The sequence below is a fragment of the Vombatus ursinus genome, unplaced genomic scaffold (genome assembly GCF_900497805.2).
Source record: "Vombatus ursinus unplaced genomic scaffold, bare-nosed wombat genome assembly UNPS02014768.1, whole genome shotgun sequence".
Classification (NCBI taxonomy): domain Eukaryota; kingdom Metazoa; phylum Chordata; class Mammalia; order Diprotodontia; family Vombatidae; genus Vombatus; species Vombatus ursinus.
The window spans coordinates 27,654,323-27,665,613 of record NW_020954546.1 but is presented as its reverse complement, the minus strand read 5'-3'; the positions used below and the strand labels follow the sequence as shown (position 1 = coordinate 27,665,613).

The window sequence follows — 11,291 nt, the reverse complement described above, 5'->3', positions numbered from 1 at the left end:
AAAGAAAGAAAGAAAGAAAGAAAGAAAGAAAGAAAGAAAGAAAGAAAGAAAGAAAGAAAGAAAGAAAGAAAGAAAGAAAGAAAGAAAGAAAGAAAGAAAAGAGAGAAGGGGAAGAGAGATAGAGACAGAGACTGTCCCCACCTTCAGGGAACTTAGATTCAAACAACACTTAAGAGAGAGTTGGGAAAGTAGGGTTGATATGGGGGGAGGTAAAAGTGGCAGAGTCAGGAAAAGAGTGAGTATAAAGTGAGTGTGGATGGTCTGAGTGCTTCCTGAAATGGTGGTCCTGGGCAAGTGCCTTCACCCTGTTTACCTCAGTTTCCTCATCTGTAAAATGAGCTGGAGAAGGAAATGGCAAACTACTCCAGTATCTCTGCCAAGAAAACTTCAAATGGGGTCACAGAGAGTCAGACACAATTGAAAAACTGAACAATACACAACAACAATAAATACAGAAGGTGCGTGGCTTCTCCCCCAAAAGAATTCCCCTTCATTTAGTATGTAGGAAGTGGATGATTTAATTCTCCTGAATCCAGGTTGGAAAGACTCAAGAAACAACCTCCCTAATAGCAGAAAAGATAATGAATCTCCCCCAGCCCTGGAAACTCATTTGAAAAAGAAATCTCTCTCTCTTTCCCTGACAATTCTCCATTAGAAATTCAGGCTTTGGTTTTGTTATCAATAGATGGGTTTCATGCATTGAGTTATCCCTTCTGGAAACTAAAACCCAGTACAGTCTGAACAAAGGGTTTTTTGTGAGCGTGGAGCCAAAAGTTCTCCCTGGGTCGCCAGGGCTCCTCACCCAGAGAGCAAAGACACTGGAAGAAATAGCAATGTCTCCCTTGGGGAATATTGGAAGAAGCAAAGGAGAGCTGCTTTTTTCAGTCCGTGGGGCCCTGCAGACCACGTTCCCACTTGGCTACTCTCTGGGATCTGGTAACCGAGGTTGGGCTCCACCTTTCTGAGATGAGACCCAGTTTTTCAAGTATGAGAGGTCTCTTCTCCAGGCTGATAGCCATTCAACCAGAAGGAGGCCAGAGCTGCAGAGTGAATTCATCCAGAGACAGCCCAGGCCTTAGCGTTTAAGTCAATAGGGGTGACTTCTAGGTACTTCCTGTATGATCTAAGAAAAGCAGAAATCCGGGAAACAAATGCCTTGGCCTTGTGGCTCCCCTTCCACCCTGGGCCCTTTTGGGGCCCAGCAGAATTCTGTGGTCATGGGTGAAAACCTCAACCTTTCACTACCACTGACTGCTGTTTGCAGCTGTTCACACAGTAGGCTGCCTCAGTCTTTGGATGAGAGCAGGCTGTGACAATCTCTGGGCTATCCCAAGCCTCTTTATGTTGGGGGGGGGGATATCCTTCCAGTGCTGGAGTGGAAGGGAGGTACCTTCCCATGCAGAACAATGAGCACAGGCTTTCTAGACTGGGTAAGCTTCATTTTGCCATTGACAGAGAGAGAGCAGACTCAGTAATGGCAGGGAACAGAAGCATCACAGAAGCAAAGAAAAGCAGACTTTTCCACAGGCGGCATGTGGGAGGTACCTATCACATATTTCAATCCAATAATATTTATTAAAGTTTCTAGCAGGTCCAAAACTAGGTGCTGGGGATAGAAAGACCAGCTCTTCTCGATGTCTACAATCCAAATAATTTGGCATGTTTCCTGAATGAATAAATGGATGCAAAATGAGAAGCAGTGTTATTTTTGCAAGGGCACTTTCAGTAACAAGGCTGCATATAGAACACGGAGTGTTTCTCCTACCCCTAATATCACCATATGTCGATGGAAGCTCTACAATAAGGGAGTTCAGATTGTGGGGGAGTGGAAACGAAGTGAAAATGTGGAGTTAGGAAGGGCTGGTTCAAGGCTCCCCTGACACAAAGAGGCCCTATGACCCTGGGCAAGTGACTTAACTTTTCACTGACCCACCTAACTCTCCAAGGGTATAGATTACTGAGCTTGTGTGAGATCTATTGGCAGAGGGACTTTCCTCCCTGGGAATTTCTAATACCAAAGAAATCACAGTTCTCGTCAAAAAAGGACCAGGAGTCAGGAAGACTTAAATCCCTCCTGGGTCACCTAATAGCTGTGTGAGCCAGTGTGGGCCGGTGACAGCATCTCTCGGTCTGTTTCTTCAAGAGGGGGATGGACTTAAGGACATTTAAAGTCCCCTGTCCAGCTCTAAATGCATGCTTCTATAGGATCAAAGACCAAGACTGGGGTTTGGGTCTCTGAGTAATTTAACTCCTCTATGGATCGGTTTCCTTATCTTTAGAAGGAGAAGGTTCGGTTCCTTCTATGGCCTCTTGGTCCCTTCTAACTCTGGGGCAGCTCTCTCCCAGCAATGATTTCAGCGACCTCTGAGGTTGGTGTTAACTTTGGCCCCTATGTTTCCCACCTACTGAGGCAGACTGTACGCGTCTAAGCCCTTGGAGGGCAGGGACCTTTGTCTTTATCATCTTTCCATTCCATCCCCTCCCCTTCAGCTCTGCTACGAGCAAAGTGCCCAGCACAGGGGAGGCGTTTGGAGATGGTGGGATTGAAATGAAAAATGGGAATGAGAAATGTATTTTGGCTTAGCATTCCAGGGAAGAGGGTTTCTAGGAAAAAGGTGGGAGAGATGATCTGCGTCTCGGAGTGCCACAGTGGGGAATGGGAAACGGGGGAAAGGAGAGGGAAAGGGAAGGAGGTAATTAAGTCTCCTTCAGTTGGTTGGCAGGACATTCCTTCCACTCAGGGTCTGACGTTTTTCATGATTGAGTGAACCTGGGGAAATTTATAAGGGAGGGGCGGTTGTAGTAACACCTCAAATGTAGAGCTCTTTGGTAGAGTCAAGCCTTCTACAAAATCAGAGGCTTGGGAAGAGGGGAGGAGGGAAGGGAATAAGTATTTACATAGTGCCTACTATGTCCCAGACATTGTGCTAATACAAATATTATCTCATTTGATTCTCACAACAACCCTGGGAGGTAGGTGCTATTATTGTCCCCATTTCACAGATGACAAAACTGAGGCAAACTGACCTTAAGGAACTTGAGCTAGTAGGTTTCTGAGGCCAGATGTGAACTGGGGTTTTCCTGACTCCAGGCTCAGCACTCTGTCCCCGGAAGCATCTACCTGCCTTAAAGAGCTGAAAGAGACTTTAGTGGTCATCCAATCTAACATTACAGATGAAGAGCCTGAGGTTCAGGGAGGCTACACTATTGGCCCAAGGTCACAGGCAGGGTAGAAACCCAGGTCTTCTGTCTCCAAGGCCTCTGAGCATAGACTCGGAATCGAATGGGAGTTGAGGGGTCACCTAGTCCTTTTTTTTGAATAGAGAGGACGCTGAGGTCTGGAGACGGTAAGTGACTTGACCAAGGCCACCTCGGTCGTAAGCGGGCTAGCAGGGCCTCCTCGCTGCTGATTATCTCCCATTGATCGTGTCTGTTTCTATATCGTAGTCTGCCAGTTCTCTCCAGTGTTAGACTGTGAGCTTCTCGAGGGCAGGGGCTGGCTCTTGCATGTTTTTGCACGCCCAGAGCTCAGCGCAGCGCCCGGCACATAAATAATAAATGCTTATTGACTGACATCCGGCGATCCTGGTTGCTGGAGCTCAGCTCCTGTTGCTCGGACCCCAGCCCAGGAAGGGTAAGCCTTGCACACCCCCTTCTCTTCTGACCGCCTCTCTCCCCGAGCTTCCCGCAGCCCGGCTCAGGGGGCGGAGCCTGGGAAGAGCAGGCCCCGCCCGCGTGGAAGGGGAGGGGGGGAGGGGGTGGTGCTCCCAGAGCCGGCAGCGCGCCAGGCGGGGCGCGCCCCGCAGGGGTGTGGGCCGGCCGCTGCGGGGGGCCGCCGGGGCTCTGGGCGCGCGCCGCTGGGGCTGTGGAGGGAGCCGTCAGGCCGCTCGCAGCCGCCTCGAGCGGCAGGTGCGCGGCCAGGACTACAACTCCCGGCGTCCCCCGCGGGCTCCCGCCGGGCCTCGGCGGCCACTCGGGAGAGCCTGCGAGCCGAGCCCGAGAGGCAGCCGTCGGAGGCGCGGCGGCTCGGAGCGCTCGCTTCGCATTGGGCTCCTGGGCTGTAGCAGCAGCAGCAACAGCAGCAGCAGGAGGAGGTGGAGGAGGAGGAGGAGGAGCAGCGGCGGCGGCGGCAGCGGCAGCGGCAGCGGCAGCGGCAGACGACGGCTGCAGGGAGCCCCAGCGGCGGCCGCGCGCTCCGGCCGTCTGTGGCTCCCCGCCAGCCCGAGTGGCCGGGCTCTGGCTCTGGCTCTGGCTCGGGGCTCCTCCCCGCCTCGCCCGCGCGCTCCAACCCCCCGGGTCCCGATGCCGAGGCATGGATAGAGCGGCTCTCCGAGCAGCGGCAGCGATGGGGGAGAAGAAGGAGAGAGGAGGGGGCGCGGCGGCTGCGGCAGATGCGGGCGCAGCTGGAGCCGGGGCCGGGGCCGGGGCCGGGGCCGGGGCCGGGGCCGCGGCCGGCCGGGCTCTGCAGCAGTGCGGCCAGCTCCAGAAGCTCATCGACATCTCCATCAGCAGCCTGCGGGGGCTGCGCACCAAGTGTGCGGTGTCCAACGACCTCACCCAGCAGGAGATCAGGACCCTGGAGGTACGGGGCTGGGCAAAGTCGGGGCAGAGGAGGTGGGGGGCTCTTTCTACCCTTCTGCTTTCTACCTTTCCACCCATCTACTCTCCGGCAAGCCGGGTCAGGGGCGGGAGAGAGGCGGGCTCTAGACCCGGTGCCAACTAGCCCACCCCCTCCACCACCACCCCTTCCTTCTACACCATCCCCCGAACTTTGCAGCGTTAAGTTGCACCCCCTTCCTGGGTGTTGCTGCAAACCGAGCGAGCAAGCATTTATGAAGCGCCTACTGTGTGCCGGACTCTGGGGATGCAAAAGCAAAAATGAAACCCCTGGGGTTGGGGGTGGGGGGAGGCCCGCGGAGGGGGGTGGAGTTCTGGGAGTCCAGAACCCGGCTCTCTCTTTCTCTGTCTCTCTACTCCGACTTAGGTCTGTGCGCCCCCGGATCCTTCTTTACATGCCCTGATTGGCAGCTGCTTGTCTCCGGGCTAAGGGGAACCATTCTTTCGTCTCGGAGTACGGACAGCCCAAGTGGGGAGGGGTGTTGCTGGAGTTTCGGGTGGGGAGGTGTAGGAGAGAGGAGACAACCCTCAATTGCAGGAGAAATTCGTCCTTCTAGAGAGGCAAAAGGTCCTTCCCCTTTTCAGGGAGTTTGGGGGAAGAGGTCAGATGACAAGTTTTGACGTCCAGCACCCCCGATGTCTCTCCTACACAGACTCCCGGCCCCCCACTCCCACTCTGTTCCCATTTTTAGGCCCGTGAGGTTCTTAGGCATGTTTCTTCTTTTGTCACCGGGCTCCAACTATTCCCTGTGCATTTGAGGACACTCCCATGCCCTGCCTGCCAATGTGGGCTAAATGAAGTCTCGTTTTCAAAAAAGTCTCCCTTCCACCTTGGCCTCCTCTCCTGCTGAGTTCTTTCTTGCTGTGTGCCCGGTACATCGATGATCCCTGCAGCATCGCTCTGCCGGGCAAGCTGCTTTGCTATGCATCAGGCTTAAAAAAATTATTTTTTTTCTGCTGAATCGGCGTTTCTCCCCTTCAGTCATTTGTTGCCTCGCCATCGGGTTACCATGGTATTAAGCTAATCAAAACAATTATCCGCCTTCTGTTCCCCGGACTTCAAGTCCAAAAAATGGACTTTGGCTTATAACAGATTATACTCAGGAGTATAGCATTTTTGTTGGAAATAGTCGCCATTGGAGAAGTACTGAGGGTTGGGGGATGGGGGAAAGAGCTGCTGATGTTGTTGTTGTTTTTTTTTAAATGACATCTCCTTCCAAACTCTCAAAGGGAAGTGTAGGCTTAATTGGGGTTGGAAGAACAATGTAAAAAGGTAGTTAGGTTCAGAGGGTCCGTCCTTGCCCTTCACTTCCCCCTCTTCTTCTCCCCTCCCCCACTGCCGGGGTTCACACACAGTGGGGGTGAAGATCAGTTCCTCCTTTCCAAACAGTGCTTTTATCCAGAGACGTTTAAAGGCTGGGTAGGTCCAGTGACTTTCCAAGGTCTAAGCTGTGTGGTCCTTATTAGGGAATGGCCTCTGGGTTTGGGCATGGGTCATTCGTCGGAGGTAGGGCTCAGAGTAGCTCGATTGGCAGCAAGCTTTTCCCCCTCTTTCCTCGGCCACCCCAAAAACGCCACACCAAAATTGTGGTTCCTGTTGTTACTAATTATTGGTCAGTTGGTAGAGAACCAGCCGTAGGTGTTTTTAAGAGGAGGGGTCTTGGCTTCCTCCGTATGAAACAGCCACTGAAAAACCCACATTGTCATCCCAGTGACCCAGGGGTTCAGGCTTCTCCCCTCAGAAATCTATTTCTGTAAAGGTCACTGGGTGGACTGGCGCCTCCCATTGAAACTTCTGTTATTTTTTTTCTCCCTGTAATAGCTCCCCCCTCCTTTTTTTTTTTTTTTTGATATGATAATTGTTTTCAAGTGCTCTTTGTAGGGGAGAGAATCTGATTTCTTGAGAGAGATGCTTCACTGTGTTGGCCCGGTGCAGTTCAGTGACAAGATTGAGCAGCGTTGTATGGGTCAATTGCAGCATGAGGGCAGGTCGCTGTGGTTGCTCTGTTTGATGTCTGTATTGTCAGGCAGAAAGAAAGGGCTTTCTGGCTTGTCCTCAGGCTGGACCCGGGCTGCTCTCGAGTGCTGCTTAGATCAGAGGCTCTTTAACGGACTTAGTGGCTGAACAGTCTTCAGAAGGTGGCACCGGACCCTAAGCGTGCCAGGAAATTCTGAGGGCTGGAGATAGGGGCCAGAGAGGCTCTCTGTCTCTGAAGCAGCGTGTTGGAAAAAATCCAAATTCTCATCCAGGTGACCAAGGGGTGCGGGCTTCTCTCTGCTTACCCCGGAAATCTGTTTCTGTAAAGGTCACAGTTTGGAACCCTAATTCTAAGGCAGGGGACCTGGGTTCAAATTCACTGCCGGATACCTAGGGCCATAAATTTCAAGCTGGAACGGACCACATAGGACATACAGTTCTTCCCCTCATCTGCTCCCCCATTTTATAGATGAGGGACTTGAGCCCCAGGGAGAGCAATGATTTGTCCAAGGTCACACAGGGAAGTAAATAAAAGAAGAGGATTCTTTGATTCCAAATCAAGTGCTTTTTCTCCTGTATTATGCTTCCTCCTCTGTTTCCTTGGGGAAAGGCCAGTGCAAAGGTGCAGAGGTGGGGAGTCGTTTGTGAGGGATGGCAAGAAGGCCATTTTGGCTGGGCAAGTTGCTTTATCTGTAAAAAAGGGAGAATGACACCTATATTTAACAAATTGCCTCCATTGTTCCCATGTTACTTAAGTTATTGTGAGCACTTTGTCAACCTACAGGGTCTATAGAAATGAGTGGTTACAGTTTTTTTTCCCCCCCTTTTTTTGCCCTTGGGTGGGTCATCCACAGCCTCAAACCATCTGGCTGTTTGGTCAGTGCCCCAGATTGTCTGGTGACCTCCCCTCTGTACTCTCGGGTTTTTCATTTGGATAGGGATTTGTCCCAAACAGCTAGAAACACCCCAGGGATCGGAGAGAATTTGCAATGGAAATGAGGGGGAAATACTCAGTTCTTTGTCCTCTCTCTCACCAAGATGGATCCAGATTCCTTCCCATGACCCTAAAAGAAGAGACTGTGGTTATTTTTCAGGTCAGAAAGAAGACGATGCAAGTGTCCCCTTACACCAGATACTGTGACTCTTACAAGAGGGCCTTTTGGTGGAGATGGGGAGTGAGGAGGACGAGTTGCCCCTTTGGGAGCAAGCCTTGCCTTTCCATAGCACTTACAAAGTATACAATATACTTTCCACCGTATAAAGAGGGCGCTTTTAAAAATGTCTGTCTGTCTAATCTGTCTGCTCTCTCTGTCTTCCGCCATCTCTCTGTCTCTCTCTCTCTCTCAGAGAGGCAGGAGCGGTGCAGTGATTTCAGAAATGGCCCAGCTGGGGTTTCTTTTCCACATCTGGAGAATCCTCCTGAATACCAGGCAACTGTCTTCTCGATAAACTTGCAAGCATTGGGGCTGAGGTTCTTCAAGCCAGGTCTGGTCAAAGGGCTTATCTCCTGTAATAAAAGGGAAATGAAGAGTCCTTAAAATGTTTATATTGGTGTGGGGGAGAGAAAGTAGGGGGGAAGAGGAGAAGGGATATTGGATTAGATGTCCCTGAGGTCCCTTCCAGCTTTGATATACTAGGTGAAGGTCTCAGGGTCTAGGGGTCAGGAAGACCTAAATTCGGATCCTGCCCCAGAAGTGTATGAACTGTGTGACCCTGGACAAGTCCGGTAACTTCTCTGACATCAGTTTCCCCATCTGTAAAGTAGAGATAATAACACCTATTTAACAGAGATAATTTCAGGAACAAATGAGATAGTATATGTAAAGTGCTGTGCACATTTTAATGCCACTATACAAATGCTAGCTATTACATTGGTCACTGATTCATATAAGTGTATCTCTAAATCTGTCCATCATTCTGTCTATTGTTGGCAGTGTGGTGAAGGGGTTAGAGGGCCAGCTGTAGAATCTGGAAGCCCTGGGAGCCAAGTCCTACCTCTGTCTCTGTTTCTCTCTCTCTTTCTCTCTCTCTCTCTCTCCCTCTCCTTCTCTCTCTTTTTCCTCCCTCCCTCTCTCTGTCTCTGTCACATACACACTGCCCCCCCCACATACACCCACCCACACATACACACACACACACACACACACACACACACACTGCTCCTGCTCCAGCTAATAATTCTCTAAGATGCTAAATTGTAAATAGAGCACTATTCCCTATTCTGATGAAAACACAGTTCTGGTAAATGTAGATGCGTATATGGATACCCAATGCAAGGCTGTATGATATAAAATAATACAATAGAGCACTGGGCCTGGAATCTGGAAGGGGCGCTAAAATCTGGCCTCACACATGTCCTAGCTGTGTGGTCCCGGGCAAGTCGCTTAACTTAGCAAGCTGTCTCCAAGGCAAGCAGAAGTTTATCTATCTATCTATCTATCTATCTATCTATCTATCTATCTACCTATCATCTATGTAGCGATATATATCTGTAATTACACACATACATATACACACATGTATACATGTATATATGTGCACACACACACAAAACATATATAAATTATATATAACAATATATATTTATAGATATAAAGCACACATGTCTATGCATACACATGTAAAGCCCTTTGCAAAGCTTCAAGTCAGTTATTTTCAAGAATAATACTAGCAGCTTTCATTTGCATCTAAAGCCCTTCCCCAAAGTACATTCTCTCCCCTGATCCCCTGGGCAGCCCCCCGAGGGAGGTAACACCTCTATAATCATCCTCTTTTACCTAAAAAGTCTTTCAGGGCTGCTGATTTTATCAGTGTGGGTGTTCTTTGGCCCACATACATAGGTTCACTCTTGCTATTTCACTTGGCTAGCCATCACTAGGTTCTGTGATTGAAAAAAATCCCTAGCAAGAGGCTGGCCTCCTGGCGACAAACCTAGCCCCGGATGACAGATGACTTTCTAGAATGTCCATGAAATCCTTAGTAAAGCTATTTTATGTGTACATAAAAGGTGCTATTATTATTCTCCTAATAGTAATGATTAGAGAGCCAGCATAGAGTAGGAGATAGAGAGCTGGGTTCAGATCTAGCCTCTGACCTTGAGTGTGTGACCTTGAGCAAGTCACTTACAATCCCCATGTCCCAGGCAACTTTCTAAGAGGTTCTGAGAGCAAGTGCCCATCAGTAATGGTAGAAAGGGGTTTCTATACCAGTGAAATCACCAGTCTAGTCCTAATTGACAATGATAGTAATAATTAATAACTGGCAGCTATACAGAGTGACTTGACTATGGGATTCTCATTCTTCAGAGGCATGTGCCAAAGCCCAGAGACATGAAGTCACACTAAGTTGCAAAACCAATAAGCAGCAGGGTGGGAAATGTCACCTGGGTTTTCTGGTGCTAGATGCCAGGCTCCTTCTCCAAGGTTACTTCAAAATCGAGATTGACGACCCGGTGATTCTGTGACCTTGGTTCATGTCTGCTGACCTCACTGGCTTTCCTTAAGGCCCAACTAAAACCCTGCCTCCTCCAGAAAGCCCTCCCAAAGCCCTCTTAATTCTAGCATTTTCCTCTGCTAATTATTTCCCATTTATCATATGTATATATATATATATATATATATATATATATATATATGAAAATTGCTTTGTATATATTTGTTTGCATGTTGTCTCCTCCATTAGATTGTAAGCTCCTTGAGGGCAGGGACTGTCTTTTGCCTCTTTTTGTATCTCCAGTGCCTGGCACATAGTAGGCACTTAATAAATATTTATTGGATTGAATTACTGAATCTCATCTGTACTATCCACATACTGTTTGCTCTTTCCCCTCTTTGGTCTCAGTTTTTTCTTGTGGGAAATGAAAGGGTCACAAGGGATAAAATCACCTGTCATTCCTTTCAGGTCAGAGATTCTAAGAAAAAAGGGAAAAGGTTCACGGAAATCATTGAATTAGTGCAGTGACCATGAAAGCAATACTAACTTAGAGGTAGTGTGGTGCACTGGACTGGGAGGTAGAGGAACAAAGGACAGGACAAATCACCCTGTGACACCTGCCTGTGCCTCAGTTTCCTTTTCTGTAAAATGGGGGAGGGTTGGACAAGATGGTCTCTGAGGTTCCTTAAATATCATATATAAAATTTGATACCATTTTCACTATTTCACATTCCCCGGTTAGATGCTGCACGTTTTAGGGCTTGCTCCAGGGTAATATTGATCCAATCCTTTGTTACCGCTTAGAGAGTGCTTTCCTCTATGATATTAATTCAGCAACCATTCATTAAAATACCTACTGTGTGCTAGGCTCTGTGGAGGCAGAGGAAGCAAACATAGGTAACAATAAAGACTGGCGTTCCTACAGCCGCTTTAACATTGGTGAAGCACTTTACATACGTTATTTTGTTTGAGCTACAAAAACCCAGTGAGATTGGTGCTGCTATTATCTCCATTTTACATGTGAGGAAAGTGGGGCCCAGAGAGTTTCGGGGATTTGTCCAGGGCAGCACAGCTGGTAGATGTCTGAGTCCGAGCCCTATACTAATTCACTGCCATATGGGCGAGAAGGTTGACCTTGTAGGTGAGTTGAGAAAATTCCCCTCCCCCAATTCTTTGTAGTGATAGGGGAGTATGGGTGTAGGTCAAGGGTTCTCTACTGTGTGTGTGTGTGTGTGTGTGTGTGTGTGTGTGTGTGTGTGTGTGT

At 49.1% G+C, this 11,291-nt stretch overlaps 1 protein-coding gene across 1 annotated transcript in view; it reads left to right on the top strand.

Moving 5' to 3' along the window:
• Nucleotides 1–4,312: 4,312 nt before the first annotated feature.
• Nucleotides 4,313–11,291, top strand: part of KSR1 (kinase suppressor of ras 1) — a 212,182-nt gene continuing 205,203 nt past the window's right edge. Inside the window, 1 exon segment of the mRNA XM_027861549.1 lies at nucleotides 4,313–4,582. Coding sequence (XP_027717350.1) covers nucleotides 4,313–4,582 — 270 coding nt within the window.